Consider the following 25,382-nt stretch of genomic DNA (forward strand, 5'->3'; position numbering starts at 1 on the left):
CTTAATCTAGTGTTTTCCAAACCTTTTTTGATCAAGAAATTCTTTATTCAGGGAGTATTATGCTAAGTAAAATAAGTCAGAAAAAGACAAATACTGTATGATACCCATTATACATGGAATCTAAAAAATACAACAAACTAGTGAATATAACAAAAAAGAAGCAGACTCACAGATATAGAGAACAAACAATCAGTTACCATAGTAACCTTCTTCCTTGGGAGAGGGAAGGAGGAGGGACAAAATAGGAGTGGGAGATTAACAGGTATAGACTGTTATGTATAAAATAAGCTACAAGGATATATTGTACAACACAGGAAATTTAACCAGTATTTTATAATTATGGAGTAAAACCTTAAAAAAAAAAAAGAAACTCTTTATTCCTCCAAAAAGAACAGCACTTAACATCTCATGGAACAACACTGCTCTTATAAAAGAGCAGGATTCAAATTGGTGTGTGCACCATGGAGAGTCCAGAAACTTTCCATGCAATGAGCAGATGAGGAGAGTTTTGATATCTAAGTCCAACTCCTCTTTCTCACTTCAATAATCTTCTAAATTCAACTGTCAGAACAACAATCTGAGGTCAAAGTGCAGGGAACCTTCCTTCTTTCCACTGGTTCAATCATGGAGTTCCCACCCATAAAGAATCTTATTGGAACAAATATGAATACATTTCACTGGCATGCAAAACCTGGTCAAAGTGATGACGTGCCCCTACTAATCTCACTTGGAGGTACATGTTCAATAAAACTACTTTTTATGTTCAATATTTATAACAGTTTAATACTTCTACCCAAAATAATTAGAATGATAACTTTTTAAGGAATTTCTTTAAGGATTGGAGATTTTGATCACTAGAATTATCTTTTAATTTAAATCTCAATTTTTATGTATCCTTTGGTTATAGAGAATTATGGATGGCTTGATCAAATAAAACATTTTCAAGCATAAAAACAGATACTAAGTTAAAGTTCTCTATATGTCATAGATATACAATTTTAAGTAGGAAAAAAAACCAATGTAGCAGCTCTCATTTTTAAAGGAAAGCTTGCTCCTGTCAATTTCAAATGGACAATAATGGATGTTATATCACTGTGGTGTGTGCTGTGTACACTGGACACTTTTAAAAGAATAACACATTGATTTTAAAGTATCAATATTTAAAATATCTAGACATGTAATCTATTTTGAAAGTATAACTGTTTAACCATAAGGTGAAAAATACTTGTTGTCAAGTTAAAAAATATGCAAGGAGGTACTCGCTTTTCAAAATTCTTATGGGGATATAAGAGCAAAAGGTGTGATGGCCCTTTGGAATCTGAAATACATCAGCTTACCACAGCTCTCAGGGATAAAGCCATGAAGTGCCTGGCTCAGAGCCAGTGTTCCCTCATTCAACAATAGCTGCCAAGGGCCGCCTGGGTCCAGTGGGCCCACTGAGTCAGTGGGGCTTGGACACAAACCCCTGTTCCCATAGAGCTTATATTCCAGCAGACACATAGTTAGTTGGTCAGTTGCTTCTGTGCTGCATTTCTATAGTGGTTCTTCAAATATCTTCTCAATTTTGGGGAACTGTGTCTACAAAGAAATGACTCATTTTTTGATATTCCAGAACAGATGCATCTGGATTCCATTGTTCCCCAACAGAATAACCACCTAGGGAGGCATACAGTTATTTTGGTGACGGAGCCAAAGCTTAAAAGTCTTTAAGTTTCTCCTGTGGAATTGACTTCAAAGCATGCAGCACAATCTTTTAAATATCCTTAATGCTGGTAAATATTTGTACGGGGAGGAGGAATGTGATGTTTTGGAACAAAGGTTATCTACACAAAGGTCTGATGACCATGGCAGATGATCGGTCTGGGCAAGAATATTGTCTCCAGCTCTGGAAGGGCATTAATCTCACAGTAAGGAAAAGTCAAAAATTGCTATCTCTTCCCTTCACACTGAGGCTGAAGGGAAAATCCTGGCTGTGTCAGGGTCACTTACTCTGAAGTTACTTGAAGAATCTATGTTCTCAGACATTCAGAAGAGCCTTCTGGGGCCATGGGAGACCCATGGTGCCTGCTTCTTTAGTTCTACTGATCCCACTTTAGTGACCCCACTCCAGGCCATGCTCCTGAGGCTGACAGCTAGAAGAGGTCCATAAGCAGGAGTAGCTGTCCTGGGAAAACCCAGGGCTGAGCTGGGAGGGAAGGAGCCAGTCTATGAAGCGGCATACGGGTGGAGGAAGAGCTGGGGCCTGTGTCTGAATTGTGTTTGAGTATTTACTGAGTCCATGTTTGTGAGACTTACGCACCCAGGGATTAATGGCATTCCATTGAGGGATGAATCCAGGGTGAGCAGAGGGGGTGGGATTGAGATGAGGAGGGGCCAGAGAGGATTGCAAAAGCTGGTATATGTAGCCATCTGGCTGTCCATGCTGCCTGCCACTTCCATGCAGCCACAGAGTGCTGGAAAAGAACTCTTGGGATCCTAGACAGCCCTCAGTTCTCAAAGGGAAATTTATACTGCAGAATTTCTCTAGCATTTAATTTAACAAATGCCATTCCATCCCTGTGCCCAGAACGTAACTAGGTGCTTTGGGAGATGCTGTCTCTGTCCTCAGGCAACTTGATTCTCCTTGGGAAGATAAGAAGGATACACATACATACTGTTGAATGAAGATGGCCAATGGGTTTCATTTCATATACCAGTTTCAGCTAACTGGTAACTTCATGGCGTATTCCATCCAGTCTAAGACCCCATCAATTACAAGAGGCTATTTTATATACTCTTAAGAAAGAAGAAAATGTTTCCAATTAAATTACAAATGATTGCTTTCTTACTGGTTAGAGTTTTGTGTCCAATTTCTTATTAGAAGATTCTTTTTAGACTTTCTTATACATAGTGTTATTTCCTTTAACATATATTATTCTCATTTGTTCATAAAGTGGAAAGTATGGGAAATAAACTGGGTTTGGTTTTTCTACATTTCCTCACATTCAGGGTACTACTTGGCGGAAGCATCTTTGCTCAGAGCATTGATGTCTGTGTTTCCCACACAGTGTAGTTCTCGGTCATCAAGAGCATTGGTGAGGCAACATTTCTTTCAAGAGTACTCATGACTTTTATTTCAAATCTCTGTCTCCTATTGTGTAAATTGATGCGCACACAGGTAATGCAACCATAGCACAACTACCACCTGGCAACAGTGACTATAAGACAGATCACTATTTCCAAGACATCAAATGTGAAAAAATACATCTTAGACTCAATGAATATGGATTCTAAGACTCAGTCAAAAAACACTCCCATGATCAACCACCCAGGTCTGTCCTAGGAATGGGGCTGGCACTGGTGCTACATTCTTATCACTAAGCAATAATTTCCTCCTGTAAAGTTGCAAAACTGAATGGTTTTCATTACAATAATTATTGTAGGGAGTTTTCCATGAGCAAATAGATTCAAGGAGGCTTTCTGCAGGAAGTAGGTCAAAAGGATGAGATCTGGCCTGGACATGAGAAGACCATGTCCAGAAAGGAAAAAGGACAATTTAAAAGGTTCAAGAAGGTACACAGGCATATCATGTGGCAAGGACAGTGGAGTAACCAGGCTAGGGTGGGGTTTCGTAAAAGAGTCATGGGTTACGAAGGCATGAATTTTTGCCCTAAGAACATAAGTTCAAGTTAGTATATTTCACTTGTAGAAACCTAATCAAAGGTTCTCCTATTTATATAACTCTTATTTCTTTTCTTACCATAGGTCCTGATGTTTTTAGTTCAAAGAACCTCGCCCTTCAAGCCCAGAAGAAGATTCTGAGCAAAATAGCCAGCAAAACTGTGGCCAACATGCTGATTGATGATACCAGCAGCGAGATCTTTGATGAGCTCTACAAAGTCACCAAAGAGCACATACATAACAAAAAGGAAGCCCACAAGATCATGAAGGACTTAATCAAGGTGGCAATCAAAATCGGGATCCTCTACCGGAACAACCAGTTCAGCCCAGAGGAAGTTGTTATAGTGGAGAAGTTTAGGAAGAAGCTGAACCAGACCGCCATGACCATCGTCAGCTTCTATGAAGTGGAATACACCTTCGATCGAAACGTGCTCTCCAAGCTCCTACATGAGTGCAAGGACCTGGTGCATGAACTGGTGCAGCGACACCTGACACCCAGGACCCACGGGCGCATCAATCATGTCTTCAACCACTTTGCCGATGTGGAGTTCCTCTCCACCCTTTATAGCCTGGATGGAGACTGTAGGCCCAACCTCAAGAAGATCTGTGAGGGAATCAATAAACTGATAGATGAAAAAGTCCTCTGAATGCCTTCCCTCCTCCTGGACTTCGCTGCATTCATGTTAGGGCACCCAGTGTGTTCCACATGAGAATCAGGAAACAAGAAGAAACCCTTGTCAAAGATGCCTATGTCTGTTTTGTTCATCCCTCTGATGTTGATGCTAGATTGAGCTCAGGTGTGTTTATCCTCTGAGCTATCTGCTGAGGTATGTACTTAAAATCTCCTTTGTTTGCAAGCCCAAAGGACGTCTTATCTCTCCTGAGCGGAAAAGCCACCCTGCTCACCAGGGTGGGCCCAGTTCACCTGGTGGAGTGGAAGGAGCCCTGGACCAGGGGTCAGAGTACACAGATTTGGTTCGCAACTCCATCAGTTATGACTTTGTTCTCTGGATCCTGGAACCACTGTGCCTGCCTGCCTACCTCCCAGGGTTGCTGTGAGGATCAAGTGAGACTATGTTCATGCTTTTAATAACTCTAATATGAGGTCTTACTAGTTTCTCTTTGGCATGTTGTGGGGATCAACCTGGATCTAGACTATCAGGCAGTGGAGAAAAGAACAATAGTTTCTAATGGGCTGGGTTTGCAATCTGTGTCGAGATGTGCTGTTTCAAACACACAATTTCATTCATAAAAACAAATCTAAAGGTGTGAAAAAGTAGAGCAGCAAAGTGGAAAAATGTTTTTCAAGTCTTAGATGTGCAGGTTTATGGTCCTGCAGAGGGGAACTTTCTGGGGGGTGGGGGAGTAGAGAGAGAGTTTCCCACCCACGAGGCAGAAGCAGAGAAGAACTGTGCTCACCCTGCTCCTGCAGGACAGGCCTTCCCCATCTAAGGGGCACCATCAAAGAGGCACAGGGAAGGTTTATCCCAGCATGCACAGGAGAGTTGGCCTGAATGAACCCCTGTCTGTCTTTCTTGGTCTTTCACAGTCATTTTGTGCTGTTTATTCTGGTTTGTTAATAAATTGGAATTATCCTTCAAACAAGATGTTTTTGAGTTGTGATTCAAAAGTCAAATTCCTTGGAGTTTGATACGGTGTTAAGAATGATGGGATTGAAAGGAGGAAGAAAATAAAGAGTAAGAGCTTTCCACTCAGACCCGAAGGGAAAGTAGCCCCTGGGGGAGCAGGTATAGGCTGAGACCTGTGCCCTTGCTCAGTGGGGAGCTATTGTGACCTCCTTCCCCATGTGTCTTAAATCCTCACATTCACACAAAGTATTTAATGCCTTATAATGTTGTCTGGAGGCCATCACCTTAAGAGACTTGCCCATCCAGCATCACCTCTGTCCTGTTATGCTTCTCTGATATCTGATAATAATGCAAAAATACTACCATTAGCTCAAGCCCCATGATTCATGCCCGCCCCATGGCCTCTCTCTGGCAGGAGCATCAAGAGATGGTTTGTAGGCGAGTGTGAAAAGATGGCAGCTGAACATACTGTGGCCATTCAACCCCAACTGGCTCTCATGTCAACATCAGTATAAAGCATCCAGTTAAGTTCTTCAGCCACCAGCACTCAAAATTAGTTCGTAGGAAAGATGTCTAGTGGGTAACAGGGAGTAGGTAAGTCAGCCCCTGTCTTTCTGTTTGACAAACGTGGCTCAGCCCCTCTTCATAGTCCCAAGGACCGAACAGTGATGGCCTGTGCACATTTGGACTGGGGAGGCCATTGGTCATTTAGGCAGTGTCAGTGGAAGGGCTTCCCTGGAGGCTCAGTCGGTAAAGAATCCACCTGCAATGCAGGAGACCTGGGTTCGATCCCTGCATCAGGAAGGTCCCCTGGAGGAGGGCATGGCAACCCACTCCAGTAGTCCTGCCTGGAGAATCCCATGGACAGAGGAGCTTGGCGGGCTACAGTCCATGGGGTCGCAAAGAGTCGGACATGACTAAGTGACTAAGCACAGCACAATGGAAGCTGCAGGTGACAGGCTCCTTCCTGCCCACATGCCAACTAGGCAGCCAGCAGCCCAGCACTAGCCAAATTTTCACATATTGCCCTCCATGCCTGCCTTGGTGTACTTGTCTGATTAAGCACCACATTCTAATATGACAGGTGGCTCTAGAAGCAGGTTTTTTTGCTAAGTAGGTGGACCTACCCAGAGAGCTCAACCCTGCCAAAGGAATAGGCAGAACTGTCTCCTCTTCATCTGAGACAGCAGGGAAAGAAGGCAGGATCCCCAGTCACAGAGAACTGCAGGTTCTCCCCGCTCCACGTGTTACAGCATGGTGGGGGCACAGCAAAGCTGAGCAGTTTCTGAGCCACCAGCCTCAGAAGGAGGGGTCCTCCTTGTGCTGGTCAGAAAAGGATCAGCACTTCCACAAGCAGATCTCGGCAAGCACAACGCAGTGTAGACCAAAACATTCTACCACCTCTGGCTTCCCCACTGAGGCAGCCAAGCAAGGGGCACTCTACCTCGAGGCCAGTGGGGTATATTTCCACCTTATCAACAATAGCCACAGGGAGCTGAGCTACCCAGGCATAAGTAACCCACCACAACTCTAAAAATAGTCAATGCCTACCCTCCATCCCCAGTATACCTTTCAAACACACCACTGGCATGTAAATTCAAGTGGTGGGTGAATTTCATCAACCAACTAAAAAGCTACACATTTCCAATATTTTACATAACAATCTAGTGGCCAAGGAATCTCATTACTGGTTTATCTGACAACTTAGTGCCCCTAGAAAGCTGTTTTGGTTGAAAACAATGTGACAGAGACCAGCAGATGCTTTTAAAAACAAGACTCTTTAGATGTAACATTTGTGCTCAGAAAGTGAAAGTCGCTCAGTCTTGTCTGACTCTTTGCAACCCCATGGACTGTATAGTCCATGGAATTCTCTAGGCTAGAATACTAGAGTGGGTAGCCTTTCCCTCCTCCAGGGGACCTTCCCAACCCAGGGATCAAACACAGGTCTCCCGCATTGCAGGCAGATTCTTTACCAGCTGAGCCACATCCGAAGCCCAAGAATACTTGAGTGGGTGGTAGCCTATCCCTTCTTCAGCGGATCTTCCCAACCCATGAATTGAACAGGGGTCTCCTGCATTGCAGACGGATCTTTACCAACTGAGCTATCAGGGAAGTCCTTGTGCTCAGAACTTTGTACTAAACTTTTAATAGCAAGAACCCACAAAAGCAAAGTTACGATATCTACATTTAGGTGGCACCCTAAAGAAAACTGATTTCAAGAGAAGCAACAGTACTAAAACACTCACTTGATCAAGCCCCATGCAAAATTCAGAGAGAAATGCCTGGCTCAGCACATCAAGGGCAGAGGCAGGAAACAGCAGTTTTTGATCTGGAGACATCACTGAGTCTTCATCCATCCCATAGCACTTGGTTGTGTCCCCACAGGAGGACACCAGGAACTTGTGCTGAAGTGTCCATCCCACCCCTGCTTGCATCCTTCTTCGTGTGTCTGAACCCTACAGAAACACATTCCCTGCCAGCTGTGCCTGCCATGTGTCTGTATCACTCTTCCTCCCTGCGTTTGCATCTGTGTCTTGACACCCTCAGCAACTCCAGGTCTCTGCTCAGTGACAAATCAAAATGAAAAGATTTCTCCATCTGTGCTTCTTCTCCAAATTCCCATTTCACCCATCTGTGCATTTTCAGGGGCAAATCAGTACATTCACTGTCTGCTACAATGAACTTCTTGCATCCATTTATTTAAAAAGGAGCTCAAATAAGACCTATATACCCTCATCCCCAATATTCTGGGGGCTTTTAAAAATCAACATGGTCCCAGATGTCAAGAGCAAAACTACTTAGTAAAAATTCTAGACCAACTCTGGGATGCAAAGACCGTGCATTAATAGGAAATGTCTAGCTTGGACTGCAAGGAGATCCAACCAGTCCATTCTAAAGGAAATCAGTCCTGAATATTCATTGGAAGGACTGATGCTGAAGTTGAAACTCCAATACTTTGGCCACCTGATGCAAAGAACTGACTCGTTGGAAAAGCCCCTGATGCTGGGCAAGATTGAAAGCAGGAGAAGGGGATGACAGAGGATGAGATGGTTGGATGGCATCACCGACTCAACAGACATGAATTTGAGCAAGCTCCGGGAGTTGGTGATGGACAGGGAAGCCTGGCATGCTGCAGTCCATGGGGTCACAAAGAGTCAGACATGACTGAGCAACTGAACTGTGACCTGTGTCTAGTAATGGAATGGGATGTTGACAATACAGTCACAAATCAGATGGCCTTGGGAGAAAGGGTTTCCAAGGCCCTGTCAACTCAGAACTGTGTGGTCAGTGGGTGACCTTTGTTTAGTCTTACCCTGCTATGGGACCAAAGCCCCAACAAGGCCATCTCTTGCTCTTGCTGCAGAGGGAGGTCTTGCTGGATAGAGGAAAGACTCTTCTACAATCGTTTTCCTCAAAATAGCATCTGGAAATCCATGAAAGTCCTGGGAAAGCAGGAGTGGTTTGGAGGAGGTAAAATTCCATGAGTTCTAAAAAGGAATTTTTAAATTTTTGTCTCATTCTGACAACTTAAAAAAAAAAATCACAATTAGCCTCAGTACCTTCTGAGTCATGGGAAACTACCTTATAATCAGGTAGTACCATCTTACTTCAGGGTCTGAGTTTCTCTTTGTGTTTACAATGTTGTTCATGCTGATTGACCAACCCAAGTGAAAGAAAACAATTTAACTTAATGTGTTTCTCTAACCAGGCCTGAGCATCCCTAAGGGTCTGCAGGCATACCTTAGGCATCCATGAGTTCTCCATTTTGAGAAATGTTGCTAAAGCCTATGAAAATATAGGCTTGCAGAGAATGAATGACTGTTACCCTACCCTTGATGGAGACTCATTTGTGGGGACTCAAAGACTGAGAGGTGAACCTGTGTCTGGAGGATACATAGGCCTTCTGCAGGAAAAGGTGGGATCCCACATGTCCTGCCTGCCCTTTGAAAACTGGCCAGAAAAAGCTACCATAAATAATCAAAGAATTAACCAACCCATCCTGGGAACTCTCATAATAAATCTCAAAGACACAAGAGAGGCCATCACTGGACACACCAGGTACTGCTCTTCCCAAGGAAGGGAAGAGTGGAAAAAACTTGCAAAGCCTCTTTGGGAAGAAGAGAAGTCATCTGCACCTGTTCACATCCTCCCAGTTCCAGCAGCACCTGCAGCGTGCAGAGGCCTAGTCAGACACGTGGTCCCAGGATCCCAGGGACTTATTCCTTGTCTGAACTTAAGGCACTGACACTCAGAATTCCTCCCAGTCTCAGAAGAGTGGTAAGCCAGAGCAAGCACTCTCACACCTCTCTCCAGCAGGGGTGGTACAGTCAATATTCCTATATTCCTCAGTGCCACGACTAACCTATCCTTCTTCTACCTTGTCCTTTGTTTGCTGAGCTGGGGCATGTCTCTACAGAGGAGGAGTCCTGGCCACTTACCCAGGAAGCTGGAGCTTGGGTGGCCAGACCCCCCAGGCTGTGGTATAGAGCTCCTTCTTGCTGACTCTAAGACCTTTCTGGACCAGCTCCTGGGACAAGGGAGTCTGGGGTTTGGCTCTGCCTTAAGAGGAGCTGGGTGGGAGCCAGAGCTTGGCACAGAGCAAGAGGCTAGCAGGGAAGCCGCAATTAGACTACGTTATGGAAGGAGAGAAGGCAATGGCACCCAACTCCAGCACTCTTGCCTGGAAAATCCCATGAATGGTGGAGCCTTGTGGGCTGCAGTCCATGGAGTTGCTAAGAGTCGGACACGACTGAGCGACTTCACTTTCACTTTTCACTTTCCTGCATTGGAGAAGGAAATGGCAACCCACTCCAGTGTTCTTGCCTGGAGAATCCCAGGGACGGGGGAGCCTGGTGGGCTGCTGTCTATGGGGTCACACAGAGTCGGACATGACTGAAGTGACTTGGCAGCAGCAGCAGCACCCCTTACAGCAGCAGGATCCCTGCCAAGAGGGTCATACTGCCTCAGTGATAGGTTGGGGCTGCCCCTGCTCTGTGATTCAGAAACAGTTACAACTTGACTTTAGAAACAGATTGTTGATTCTGGGATGAGGAAGGCTGGGGAGATGAATATTTTGGGTTTTCTTTTCAGCTTTCATAGGCAGCAGAAAATATAGAACATGAAATCAGCCATGAGTCAGGAGGTTTAGTCTCAGCTTGCCCAATACCTGGTGATTTCCTAATACTTCACCTCTCTGGGCTTCAGTTTCCTCAACTGTAAAAGCAGACCGTTGCACAAAATCTCCAAGAATCCTTCTAGCTCCAAAATTTCACATTCTGAGCACCACAGAAGGGAAGACGCTCTGGACATTTCTGTACTGTAGGTTTCTTAGAAGATAAGTTATTCATTATTTAAATGAAATAATACTTCCAAATGCACTGAGAGATGACATATCAATGAACCTCTTCAAGACCTTTGTGTTAGAAAGCTTTTTTTTTTTTAATCTCATCTCAAATAGCTTAAAAATAAAACCAAAACACTAGGAATAAACCTAACCAAGAAGGCGAAAGACCTATAGGCTAAAACTGATAAACCACTTACAAAAAAATTAAAGATGATTCAAAGAAATGGGAAAATATTCTATGCTCTTGGATTGGAAGAATTAATATTGTTGAAATGACCATATTACCAAAAGCAATCTACAGATTTAATGCAATCCCTGTTAATATACTCATAACATTTTTCACAGCACTAGAATAAATAAATCTGAAATTTTATATAGGACCATAAAAGGCCCAGAATTGCCAAAGAAATCCTGACAAAAAAGAACAAAGATAGATGCTTACCCCTTTCAGATTTCAGACTATGCTATAAAGCTACAGTAACCAAAGTAGTTGGTATTGACACAATAAACAGACATATAGTTCAATGGAACAAAACAGAAAGCCCAGAAATAAACCCAGGTACCCATAGTCAGTTAATCTACAGCAAAGGGGAGAAGAATATACAATGGAGAAAAGACAATCTCTTCAACAAGTGGGGTTGGGAAAACTAGACAGCTATGTGTAAATCAATGAAATTGGAATACTTCCTCACACTAAATACCATAAAACTGCTAGAAGAGAACATAGGCAAAACATTATATGACATAAATTATAGCAACATTTTCTTAGATCAGTCTCCCAAGGCAAAAGAAATAAAAGCAAAAACAAACAAATGGGACATAACCAAACTTACAAGCTTTTGCACAGCAAAGTAAACCATCAACAAAATGAAAAGACAATCTATGGAATAAGAGAAAATATTTGCAAATGATGAGACCAACTAGGGGTGAATATTCAAAACCTACAAACAGCTCATACAACTCAATATTGAAAAAAACAAATAATATGATCAAAAAATACAGAAGACTTAAATAGACATTTCTCCAAAGAAGACATACAGATGGCCAACAGTGAATGAAAAGATGTCCGATGTTGCTAATTGTACTGCTACTGCTGCTAAGTCACTTTAGTCGTGTCCAACTCTGTGCGACCCCATAGACGGCAGCCCACCAGGCTCCCCCATCCCTGGGATTCTCCAAGCAAGAACACTGGAGTGGGTTGCCATTTCCTTCTCCAGTGCATGGAAGTGAAAAGTGAAAGTAAAGTTGCTCAGTCGTGTCAGACTCTTCTCGACCCCATGGACTGCAGCCTACGAGGCTCCTCCGTTCATGGGATTTTCCAGGCAAGAGTACTGGAGTGGGGTGCCATTGCTAATTGTAAGAGAAATGCAAATCAAAACCACAACAAGGTTTTACCTCACACAAGTCAGAATGGCCACCATCAAAAAGCCTACAAATAATAAATGCTGGAGAGGGTGTGGCAAAAAGGGAACCCTCTGACACTGTTGGTGGAAATGTAAACTGGTGCAGTGGGCTGGTTTGGTGGTGCTGAATTCTCTCAGCTTTTGCTTGTCTGTAAAGCTTTTGATTTCTCCTTCATATTTGAATAAGATCCTTGCTGTACTGCTGGGTAGAGTAATCTGGGATGTAGGTTATTTTCTTTCATCACTTTAAGTATGTCTTGCCATTCCCTTCTGGCCTGAAGAGCTTCTATTGAAAGATCAGCTGTTATCCTTATGGAAATCCCCTTGTGTGTTATTTGTTGTTTTTCCCTTGCTGCTTTTAATATTTGTTCTTTGTGTTTGATCTTTGTTAATTTGATTAATATGTGTCTTGGGCTGTTTCGCCTTGGGTTTATCCTGTTCGGGACTCTCTGGGTTTCTTGGACTTGGGTGACTATTTCCTTCCCCATTTTAGGAAAGTTTTCAACTATTATCTCCTCAAGTATTTTCTCATGGCCTTTCTTTTTGTCTTCTTCTTCTGGGACTCCTATAATTTGAATATTGGGGCATTTAACATTGTCCCAGAGGTCTCTGAGGTTGTCCTCATTTAATTATTTTTTCTTTTTTCCTGTTTCATTTATTTCTACCATTCTATCTTCTACCTCACTAATCCTATCTTCTGCTGCCATTATTCTACTGTTGGTTCCCTCCAGAGTGTTTTTTATCTCATTTATTGCATTATTCATTATATATTGACTCTTTTTAATTTCTTCTAGGTCCTTGTTAAACATTTCTTGTATCTTCTCGATCTTTGTCTCCAGGCTATTTATCTGTAACTCCATTTTGTTTTCAAGATTTTGGATCATTTTCACTATCATTATTTGGAATTCTTTATAGGTAGATTCCCTATCTCTTCCTCTTTTGTTTGGTTTGGTGGGCATTTATCCTGTTCCTTTACCTGCTGGGTATTTCTCTGCCTTTTCATCTTGTTTATATTGCTGTGTTTGGGGTAGCCTTTCCGTATTCTGGCAGTTTGTGGTTCCTCTTTATTGTAGAGGTTCCTCACTGTGGATGGGGTTGGACGTGTGGCTTGTCAAGGTATTCTGGTTAGGGAAGCTTGTGTCGGTGTTCTGGTGGGTGGAGCTGGATTTCTTCTCTCTGGAGTGCACTGAAGTGTCCAGTAATGAGTTTTGAGATGTCAACGGGTTTGGTGTGACTTTGGGCAGCCTGTATACTGAAGCTCAGCACTATGTTCCTGTGTTGCTGGAGAATTTGCATGGTCTGTCTTTCTCTGGAACTTGTTGGCCCTTGGGTGGTGCTTGGTTTCAGCGTAGATATGGAGTCGTTTGATGAGCTCCTATTGATTGATGTTCCCTGGAGTCAGGAGTTCTCTGGTGTTCTCAGGATTTGGACTTAAGCCTCCTGCCTCTGGTTTTCAGTCTTATTCTTACAGTAGCCTCAAGACTTCTCCATCTATACAGCACCGATGATAAAACATCTAGGTTAATTATGTAAAGTTTCTTCATAGTGAGATACACCTGGAGAGGTACACAGAGTTACATGGAGAAGAGAAGAGGGAGGAGGGAGACAGAGGTGGCCAGGAGGAGAAGAGGGGGAATCAAAAGGGGCGAGAGCAAGCTAGCCAGTAATCACTTCCCTATGTGCTCTCCACAGTTTGGATCCCTCAGAGATGTTCACGGAGTTACACAGAGAAGAGAAGAGGGAGGAAGGAGACAGAGGTGGCCAGGAGGATAAAGGGGGAAATCAAAAGGAGACTGATCCAGCCAGTAATCAGTTCCCTAAGTGTTCTCCACAGCCTGGAACACACAAAAAGATTCACAGAGTTGGGTAGAGAAGAGAAGGGGGAGGAAGGAGACAGAGGCAACCTGGTGGAGAAAAAGGAGAGTCCAAAGGGGGAGACAGCGATCCAGCCATTAATCTCGCTCCCAAGTAAAAATGGGTACTGAAGATTGGGTTCTTAAAGGTACAAAATTGATAACAAATACCAAAAAGCAAAGATTAAAAATCTAGAGTAGAGGTTAGATTTTCAAAAATACAATATTAAAGAAAAAAACAAAGTCACAAAAATTATTATATATATATATATATGAAGTTTGCTTTAAAAATAGGGTCTTTTTTTGGCAAAGTAATAGTAGGTTATTAAAATGAAAATTAAAGGAGTAATAGAGGACTTTAAAAATTTTTTAATGTAAAGAAATTTTAAAAATGTTAATAGTAAAAATATAGCTGGGACTTTCTCTGGTGTTATTGTGGACAGTGTGGGGTCAGTTCATTTTCAGATAGTTCCTTGATCTGGCTTACACTTCTCAAGATCTATAGGCCCATTCCTATGTAGTCGGTGCTAACTGCAGGATTTTAATCTATTTCACCTGTCACTTCCAAAGCGGTTCCCTCTGTTTATTTCGGCTTCTGTCTGCTGGCCTCTTCAGCGTCTAATTTCTGCCCTGACACAAGGGGGCGGTGGTGGTCACTTTTTTTAGGCTCACTTGTTCAGTCGTGCTGTGGGGAGGGAGGAACACTGCAAACAAATATCACTGGTGTCTGTGGGGAGTGCTCCCAGTGTCTCGGCCACACTTAGGTTTGCCCCCGCTCACTGGTGTGTGTGCTTTCCCAGTCTACACTACTTAGGCTCTAGGTTGCTCTGCCGGGAACTGTCTGAGGCAGGCCCTGGGTTGAGTGCACTTCCTAGGTCTAAGCCACTCAGGTTCAGGTTCTTGGGTACTCCACAAAGGCACAGACTTGATTGGGCCTGCATTTTGTGCCCTTCCCCAGCCGGAGCAGCTCAGGTGACCAGGTGCTTGGCAAGCATGGTCGCCCCAGTTGGGGCTGCGACTTATCACCTCCCCCGTCCCTGCCGCTCGGTTTTCTAGGTGTACAACAGGCGTGCCTTCTCTTGAGTGCCGTGTGTCTCCTCAGGGGAGCTTCTCTCTGGGTGCGATCCTCCGGGCGGATGTCGACCATCCAGAATCCCAAGGAGTCTTGGTTAGCAATGAAGCCTGCTTGCAGTTTGGTAGATGATGCCTCTCTGGGGCCGCAATTGCCCCCTTGCAGCTCTGGCTGCCCTCGCCTGCCTGTCTCTGGCGGGGGATGGGCCCGTCCGCAGCTGGCTAGCTCTGCTCAGTCCTTTGTTCTGTGAGCGGGCCTGGCAGTGTCTTAGGTTAGGGCTTTTCGCAGGATAGCTATCCCACAGTCTGGGTTGCTCTCTCTAGTTAGTTCCCTCCGATTGCCCTCGGGGCATTCAGGCCCAGTCCTTACCCTAAGCAATGCAGCCCGCACCTTCCTGTTCAGTCCCCGCTTGCTAGTGGCAGATGCAAGCGTCTGCGCTGCTTCTCCGCTGGGAGTTGCCTTTGGGCACGTAATCTGTAGGGTTTAATTATTTATTTATTTTTCCTCCCGGTTATGTTGCCCTCTGAGGTTCCAAGACTTGCCACAGAGTCACCGGTGAGAGTGTTTCCTGGTATTTGGAAACTTCTTTTTTTTAAGACTCCTTTCCTGGGATGGATCTCCATCCCTCCCTCTTTTCTCTCTCTTTTTATCTTTTATATTTTTTCCTACCTCCTTTCGAAGACAATGGGCTGCCTTTCTGGGTGCCTGATGTCCTCTGCCAGCATTCAGAAGTTGTTTTGTGGAATTTGCTCAGCATTCAAATGTTCATTCAATGAATTTGTGAGGGAGGAAGTGGTCTCCCCGTCCTAGTCCTCCTCCATCTTAGGACGGTACCTGACAAATACTATATCACTCATATATGGAATCTAAAGTATAATACAAATGAATGTATAAACAAAACAGAAACAGACTCATAGACACAGAAAATAAATTTATGATTATCAAAGGGGAGAGAGAGGGTGAGAGGGACAAATTAGGGGTATGGATTTAAGAGATATAAACTGCTATACATAAAATAGATAAGCAACAAGGACATACCGTATCAGATCAGATCAGATCAGTCGCTCAGTCGTGTCCAACTCTTTGCGACCCCATGAACTGCAGCATGCCAGGCCTCCCTGTCCATCACCAACTCCCGGAGTTCACCCAGACTCACGTCCATTGAGTCAGTGATGCCATCCAGCCATCTCATCCTCTGTCGTCCCCTTCTCCTCCTGCCCCCAGTCCCTCCCAGCATCAGAGTCTTTTCCAATGAGTCAACTCTTCGCATGAGATGGCCAAAGTACTGGAGTTTCAGCTTTAGCATCATTCCTTCCAAAGAAATCCCAGGTAATTATATTCACTATCTAGTAATAACCTATAATTGAATATGTATAATTTGCAAAAAAAAAAAAACCAAAAAAACAAACCTGAATCACTATGCTGTACACCTGAAACTAACAAAATACTATAAATCAACTATACTTAAGTGTTTTTTAAAAAAGATTTTTGAGTGTAGATCTAAGTTCATGATTACAGAAGGGAAAGGCTTTAAGTCAGAAAATGCAAAGTAAAAACTACAAAGACCAGTGAACTGCACAATGTAGGACCAGGTAGTCAGCCAGTCACCAGGGGCCCACTGGGATTCAATGTTACTACTGAGACACACATTTCAAGGTCACGTGTCCAACTCCAGTAATGTATCGATATCTCTGTAGAGATAACAGGGTAGTAAGCAAATTCATGAGTAAGTCATTACTGATTTGAGCCAAATACAGGAAATGATCAGAATTATTTTTAAATATATTAATGAAGCCATTCCCCCAACAAATGGGACATTATACAGAACTCTGAAAACCTCCCCTCGTGTCCCTGTTTGAATCATCTTTAATACATATCTTTACACGATGTATTCCATGCACCCCCATGTCATGAACTCACCTTTTAAAAAACAGCTTTATTGAGATATAATTCACATAACATACAATTCAGTGGCTTTGGATATACTCACAGATATGTGCAACCATAACCACAGTCAATTTTACAATATTTTCATCACTTCAAAAAGAAACCTGGTACCCTTTAGTTATCACCTCCCAACTCCACCTCAGACCTTACAAGCATACTAGTCTCCTAAAGTCTTCCCCTGGAAGTTACAAGCTTTATTCAATAAATTCCAGAGTTTCAAAATAGTTACACAAGACAAATTCTGCCAGTGCAATTGCTGTCCTAGGTGGGGAGATTTCCGGTTGCTTCTTATTTCATCTTCCCAGAATCCTCCTTGGCATATTCACCCTTGGGTTTCCTGCCTACTCACCCCATGCCCTAACACATCTATATCTGTATTACCTCCTGTTTTCCATTTCCATCCCCTACTTGGGTGTTCAGACTATTAAAGAGATCATGAATTCTGCTCAACAAAGGGCATCAGCCACATTTCAGGATTCATCAGTCCCAGAGAACCAGGGACCCACCTCTTTAAATCTCTCAACTCTTCCTCCTCACCTTGTACCCTTTTACATTTTTGCCCAATTTTCTACCAACATGATCAAATTCCTAAGAGAGAGGGATTTTCATGTTCTGTGTTTATGTGCACATACCTTCTTTTCTAACTTCCAAAACCATAACAAGTTTGTTAGGGTTTTTCTTGTTTTTTGTTTTTTCATTTTTTAAAGTTAAATTCTGTTGACAAATTTCCCCCAAGATCTCTGAGTTAACTACAGACAACAGGATTATTTTTAAAAATCCTTTTTGTAAAACTCAACATCTCCAAGATCTTAAACAAGGAAAACCAGCCCATTGAGCATGCATGTCTGATGCCTCTGAGCCTGAAGCAGGTCCTCTGACCATAACTAGTGGAGAGCAGAAGTGGTGATATTTCACCTCCCATTGCTCCCCTTGCTGCCATTCACTCTCTGAGTGAGGCTGGTCTTATTTGTGGACTAGTAAACACTGGGCTGTAGGGAAGGGAGATTGTAGGCCTCTTTACCCTGAAGAGAACTGCAGCTTGACTGGGCTGCTGAACTGGGCCTTTGTAAGGAAAGGGTCCCCCTGCCTCTCCTCCCCCACCTTGTAAATGTCCAGGGAGAAAAGGCCCACAGGGGAGTGGGTCACCCTCACAGTTGTGGCCAGCCAATTCCTCGCTTGCCTGTGAGTTCCCAGAGGAAATGCAAACAAATCAGACCACATTTGGCTGCTGGCCAACGAATCTTTTAACTTCTTCAATAAAAAGTCTTGAAAACTTTGATTCTGACCCAAATCTTTTGCTCTAGCATAAAAAGTGCTGGGCCTCAAGGCTCTCTGTTGAGGGAAACAGTGTGTCTGTGGCATGTGAATAAGGATGTTTATCTCAGAACTGGTGCCTCGAGCTTCACCAGGTTCTATAATAAGCTCAATGCATTTTACTTCAGCTTTCAAACCTTCCTGAATTTCTAGTGAGTGTTTACCTCCACCCGTTAGAGCAGTCGTTGGGTGGGTTTACTTGTGAATGTTCTTAACTCCATCTTCTTTCTTTGTAAGCCTCCAGTTGTGCTTTGTAAAAGGGCCCAGAGGTTACTGAGTTTCCACTGAAACTGGGACAAGAGAAAACAAACTCTCAAGCAGGAAGCATTTAAAAGGTGTTGGTCACTGGTATTCACTATCCAAAGTGGTCCTGGAGCTACCACATTACAAAAAAATAAAAATAAATTTAAAGAATTGATGAGCTAAAAGGTGTAGTTTGTTTTTTTTCTTTTAGACTAAATGGTACATTAGATCTTTTTTTTCATTCCCTCTCTGTTGCTGCTTATTTCCAAAGTAGATTATATGGCAGACGCCTGCTCTCTAAAGTCACATCTCAACCTTATATATAGAAGTCTCAAGAGGTGGACCCAGGGACAGAGGAGCCTGGTGGGCTACAGTCCATGGGGTGGCAAAAGAGTTAGATGTGACTTAGCGACGAAACAAGAGATGGAAGAACCCAGTTTTCCATGCCCAGGTGTCTCTCTTAGTCTCAAATCAATACCCTTACCACCTTCACTTCCACAACTTCCCTAGAGATAATATTATTGAGTTCACTTTGAGCCTTTGAGAGGAAGTCTGGAGGAAATCAGTTGCAAGCAAACCACTAAGCAGTAATTTCTTACTCTACTCTGTCACTAGTTTACCTGTACAATATGGACATTCAAACAGCAGCTGAACCTTTGCATGTGGTCTCCTGGGTATGACCTTCAACCTCCTAACCTGAAATCTGCCTTCAACACACCTGGGAACCAAAGCCATCAAGAACATTCCCTAGTGAGTGTCAAATAGCTGGAAAAGTAACTGGGAGCAAGACAGGATTCCAAATTCAAGGAAAGAAGAAAGAATCATAGATCAGACCCCAGGCAATTTTTTTTTTATTTTCATAAAACTGGAGTGACCAAAAAAAAAACAAAACTGGAGTGAGCAATAATTGTTACCCATTTCTTTATTTGCTCCCTTAAATAACATCTCACAGAGTCAACCTCAAACTATTCATTTCCAACTAAATGACTTTTAGTGAAAATAGGTGGGAACTAACTCCATTTCAGAATTAATTCCTTTAATGGCACACTTTCAGACATGTCACAGAGCATTGAGTGTTATAAAGTAATATTTTTGTTGCTATTAAAGTGCCAGTTTAAATTATACGTACATAAATGTGCTGCGTCTAGTCTGTTAGGTCACCACCAAATCATTTCTAAAGATGAACACCATTAACAAGAGCAGGGGAAGTGCTTCCCTATTTAGGCATCCTTTCTCTCTTTTTAGCCTGGTGGCTATACACACATCATCATCCCTCCCCCATCCCATCTCTGCACACACACACACACAAAAACACACACAAAATTTACTTTAGCCTCCTCTTAAACAATTTCATTCTATCATAATATTTGTGGAGTAAATGTGATACTTGACCTTATTTTGTTCTGTTTTCATTATCTTGTTATCATTATACTCATTCATTTACATGGATACTTCTAAAATTGGTCAGAACTCTCTTGGAGCCGACAAATTATGACAGCAGACAAAACAACATATTCGTAGATATGTATGATGCTGCAATTCTAAAGCACTATGAAGTCAACTCCTCATATGAAGATAATACTGCTAGTGCTGATATTTATGACAAGCCATAAATGACTATGCTGGATGCCTGTCTTGGTAATGTCTTTTAGAGCTTTGGAAGAATCCCTCACTGTAGGTCACTTTGTTTGACCTTCCTCCTTTCTCTGGGGAATTTCTGGGTGACTGTTTAAGGGGAGACTGATTCTAGAGGGAGGTAGCCAAGGCTGCACAGAAAGGGCTGTGGTCATTGTCACCTGCCCAGGGAAAGAGTAGTTCATGTTGTTCTCAGGTTGTAGCAAGTCCTATCATGGGCTGCCCTGAGGATTCACAAAGCTGCGCATCTGCTTCTGCTGCCCCTATGCTTCCTCGGTTTCTATCCTTGTTCACTATAAGAACCAGAACCTTATTGTCTTGGTGTTCAAACACAGTGACTTGCCCTGTCATTTCTCCATCTAACCATCCCTGCCCTCTCCCAAGTCATTAACCCAAATTCCTCCTCCATGCTACAATTTTACCCCTAGAAAATTGAACTTAGCTATTCTATTGATCAGCAGACTTTGCTTGGAAGCCCACTTTAGAAAAGCAAGTAACAGAAAACTTCTGGCTGTTTCCAATCTAATGGTCTCTCTGAGCTTATCTTGTTTTATTTTTGGCTTCCCAAACTCTGATCCATTTGAGAAAATGATAATCTCTCAGCAGAAAGGACAAACTTAATGAAAGCACCACATACTTGGTAAAATTTTAAGAGTTCCTAGGAAAAGTCTAAAATTCTAACACTGGAACTATTGCCATACATTTCTGAGAAGGATAACACAATAATCCATTATCATGCCCCAATACCTTGGCATAGCTTTCTGTCAAATAGCTAGCTATTTTCTTGGAAAACAATGTAATGAGATACTGATGTGGCAAGTTTTGATAGGAGATAGAGGACGGGAGAAGGCAATGGCAACCCACTCCAGTACGCTTACCTGGAAAATCCCATGGACAGAGGAGCCTGGAAGGCTGCAGTCCATGGGGTCGCAAAGAGTCAGGCACGACTGAGTGACTTCACTTTCACTTTTCGCTTTCATGCATTGGAGAAGGAAATGGCAACCCACTCTAGTGTTCTTGCCTGGAGAATCCCAGGGACGGGGGAGCCTGGTGGGCTGCCGTCTATGGGGTCACACAGAGTCAGACATGACTGAGGTGACAGCAGCAGCAGCAGCAGAGGATGAGGTATATAAAATACAGAAAACTCAGAAAGGGAGAGTACAATAAGTAGATCACCATCATGGAATGAAGTGGACAATATTAAGCACCTAAGGATTATGGCAAAAAGAAAATAGAAGCAAGCTCTGAATCAATCAAGATTCAGTCAAAAAAACAGAAAACACTCCAGACATTTCAGAGAGAATCTGGTACAGGGAATTGATTATCAAGTTGGTGAAGGCTAGGAAGCCTAACAAGGTATATTAATGCACCCCAGAAATCAGCAATAACATGAACCCAAGATGCCACCAATCTCTAAGTCTGAAGGGGCCATTAAAGGAGGCAATGCCACTAACTCTCAGGAGCTAGGGTATCCAGTTTGAATAAAAATTTGAAGTAGATTTTGGGTATGTTCCCACTTCCATTTCCATGTAACCCCCTTCTTCAGGACTCCAAGCCTGGGGGTGAAGATTTTATAGATTACATAAAAGATTAAGGAAAGCTACTGTATCCCAGTGAACTCAGTCCAGAACCCTCAGGCATCAAAGAAAGGTTGAGTCCTCTCTGGTCTTTAAATAAACAGGAGAGAAATTAATTTGATCAACCCTTGCCCTTACCCTCCCCTACACCAGCTGGCTCTCACCCCCAGTCCATCAGAGGTAGGATGACCAGATATCCTTGGTTTGCCAAGGACAACCTCAACACACACTTGTCCTAGCATCACACCTTTTTAGCATATGTCCTGGAATTTTCATCTTTTAATGAAGTATTACTAAGATATAAAACTATAAAACTCTTAGAAGGAAAATATTGATGAAAAATCTGCATGACGTTAGATTAGGCAATGATTTCCTAGAAATGACACCAAATGCACAAGGCAATCAAACAAAATAAGGGATAAACTGGATTCATCAAAATTTAAAACTTTTGTGCTTTCAAAAGACACTATTAAGAAAGTGAAAAACTCAGAGAATAAGGAAAGTATCTACAAATTATCTGATATGGGTCTTGCATCCCCAATATATAAAAAATGCATAACTAGACAAAAAACAACAACAAATAACCCAATTTTGAAAAGGGCAAAGGTTAAAAGACATTTCTCCAGAAAAGATATATGAAAAGATGCTCAACATCATTAGAATTAGGGAAACAAGCCAACAGATAAACTGGATACATCAAAATTAAAAATTCAAATCAAAACTACAATGATATATCACTGTTTATAAAGGTACCTGTTATCTCTTCACACACTAGATATAACAGAAACAACAGATGGTAACAATTGCTAATGAGGATGTGGAGCAATCTGAAGCCTCACACACTGCTGATGGGAATGTAAAAGGGTGCAGACAGTGTGGGAAACCATGTGATGGTTCCTCAGAAAGTTCAGTGTAGAGTTACCATGTGATGCAGCAATTATACTCCTAGGTATATGTAACTAGGAGAACTGAAAACATATATTCACGTAAACATTTACACACAAATGTTCATAGTAGCATTATTCATAATACCCAAAAAGTGGAAACAATTAAAATGTCCATCAACTAGAGTGAACAAATGAGGTATATCCATATAAAGAAATACTAACAATAATAAAGTATTGTTGAATGCTACAACATGCCTTATGCTAAGTGAAAGTAGCCAGACACAAAAGACTACATATGGTATGATTCCATTTCTATAAAATGTCCAGGATAGGCAAATCCACAGAAATGAAATAACAGTGATTGCCAGAGGCTAGGGAGAAGGTGAAACTGGTACTGACTGCTAATAGGCACAGGGTTTCAGTTGTTGTGGCTGAAATAATTATTTATTTCATTAAATAATTCCATATGTACTTCTATATGTTTTTTCTCTGGATGTATGCTGCATTAAAAAAAATCACTCATTTATTTGATGATTTTTCTTACAATACAAAGCAACCCCCCCCAAAAAAACAGTGAATAATCAATTATCAATGATTAACTTGCTATAGTTTTCTTCTGCTTTACAAATACCTTCTTCAATTAAATAAAATAACCACAGTATAACTTCCTGACACAACTGCCAAATTAATCTAAAATAAAAAGAAATTATTGTAATTTCTCAATTTTCTTTAGCCTAGCTGGACTTTTGTCATTCAGAATGGCCTCGAATCTGAAAGTAACCAAGAAAAGAAAAAGCAAAATGTGTCTCTCTTCAGTAGAAAAACAAAAACCCCCAGTGACAGGCTTGTCAATCTGCTCACAGAAGTTATGGCACCTTCTTATTGGCAGAACTCCTGAAGGGCCAGCTGCTCCTCACCAAAGCCAAAAGGTGTCAAAGAAACAAAAAAGGAAATAAGAAAACAGGCAGGGGATATTCAAGGATGATCATAAAATCCCAATCTAGGTCCTAACTCTACTGCTAGATATGTGTGACCCTAGGCAAGTCACTTAAACTCTCTGAGACTCAGTTTCCTCATCAATAAAATAGGAAAATAATATGTCTTCAGGCAGATTAAGCCCCTGATAGTATTTGGAATAAGCCTCTGACCTAGAGGCACTCAATAAATGTTTCCTGGTTGTTGAGATGACAAAATGCTTTTCTTTGGAGGCCTTTTAGATGTAATTAGGGATAGAAAGTCATAGATAGCAGAAAAATTATATAGAGGGCTTTGCAGAATACAAGTTGGGAATCCCCTAATGTGAGGAAAGTTGATATTTTATTTTTTATTTTATTACTAGCTTTTTAGCCACACCACGTGGCAAGCAGGATCTTAGCTCTCCAACCAGGGACCAATCTTAGGCCCCCTGCAGTGGAAGCACAGAATCTTAACCACTAGGAATCTGGGGAGTCCTGGAGGCTGATATTTTAAACCAACTTCGTACTCTAATAAAGAGAGGACAAATAAAGAGAGGACAAATAAGTTTCATTTTGAGTGGCAACTCAGACTAACTAGTAGTGAATGCCCAAAGCGCTATGGCAGAAAGAATTCTGAAGATGAGTCCTGAATCCAAGGCCAGAAGGGATGTGATAGATTACGATGTTTGCCCTCATCTCAGAAGAGGAAGTGATGACATATGCCATTCCTGATCTTCTATGGACTAAGGACAAACCTGCAGTGACTTAGGTAGCTAACTTCACAAGAGAAAACTCAGACAAGTAATATAATAGTACTTCTTAAACCAAGAAATATTTTAGTTGAGAAACAATTTACTTTAAAAAAAAACTAACAAAAATACCAATACTGATTAAGATCTATGGTATTACAGGGACAGCTCTTTTCAGGGAAATCCTTTTTTTCTGACTTCTGCCCTTGAAACTTGAGGAAGAGGGCAGGAAGGGATACTCTGTTGGACAGCCCAGGACCTGACACACTTTAACCATCCATACGTTTCTTGTCCTTGGAAGAAACGAAAATCCTCTCCCCTCCTCCCTCACTCCCACCAAAAACCTACGATTTACAGACAAATCAGTAGTTCAAAGTCCACAGTATTCTTCCTGGGATTTCCCTGGTGGTCCAGTGGTTCAGAGTCTGCTTTGCAATGCAGGGGACCTGGGTTTGATCCCTGTTTGGGGAACTGGGATTCTGCATGCTGTGGGCAACTGGTCTTGCATGCCGCAATGAAAGATCCCAAATAATGCAATGAAGATCTGGCATGCCAGGGCTAAGACCCAACACAGCCAAATAAATATAAATAAATTTTGTTTTGTTTTTGTTTTTGTTTTAAAAAAAGGAAAATTCCCAGCTACAACTGCCAATACTGGGGCAAGTTCAGCTCAGACCAACCTACCAAGGAGTTTTTAGCCTGGAGCTGCTCCAGCAAAGGCCTCTGCTTGTGCCCCTCTGGCCTGTCGAGCAATGTCTGCTGATGCAAGACTTCAGAGCTTCATTCTGATGGGAAGATTTAAAAAGTCCTCTTCTACTCCCCTCTGCTTTCTTAATCAACACTTAGCTGCCACAATAAGGGGCTCTTCCTTTTGATGCTAATTGCACTGCCTGATTGTAGGGTTATTATCTTTAATAACCTGGCCAGACCTAAAACATAGAGAGGAGAGTTCCATGTCTACATAGAGTAACACATGCCTCTTCACTCCAAATTTAATACTGAATTTGATCAAATGCCTCACGAATTCCTAGCATAGTGTAGGAGTGTGTCCTTCATGAAATCAAAACCTGGTTAGGGCATTACCTCTTTTACAAGAACTAAATTTACCCTCTTGCCTTAAATAACTAGGAAGCTGGAGAAATTATATAAAATT

At 42.3% G+C, this 25,382-nt stretch overlaps 1 protein-coding gene across 3 annotated transcripts in view; it reads left to right on the top strand.

The window, feature by feature from the left end:
- Positions 1-5,265, top strand: part of TNFAIP8L3 (TNF alpha induced protein 8 like 3) — a 45,543-nt gene extending 40,278 nt beyond the window's left edge. For all 3 annotated transcript variants that reach the window (XM_061428773.1, XM_061428771.1, XM_061428772.1), the window contains exon 2: positions 3,745-5,265. In XM_061428773.1, coding sequence (XP_061284757.1) covers positions 3,745-4,307 — 563 coding nt within the window. In that variant the 3' untranslated portion in view covers positions 4,308-5,265. The remainder of the gene's footprint in view (positions 1-3,744) is intronic.
- Positions 5,266-25,382: the final 20,117 nt, after the last annotated feature.

Source organism: Bos javanicus, chromosome 10, assembly GCF_032452875.1.
Source record: "Bos javanicus breed banteng chromosome 10, ARS-OSU_banteng_1.0, whole genome shotgun sequence".
Classification (NCBI taxonomy): domain Eukaryota; kingdom Metazoa; phylum Chordata; class Mammalia; order Artiodactyla; family Bovidae; genus Bos; species Bos javanicus.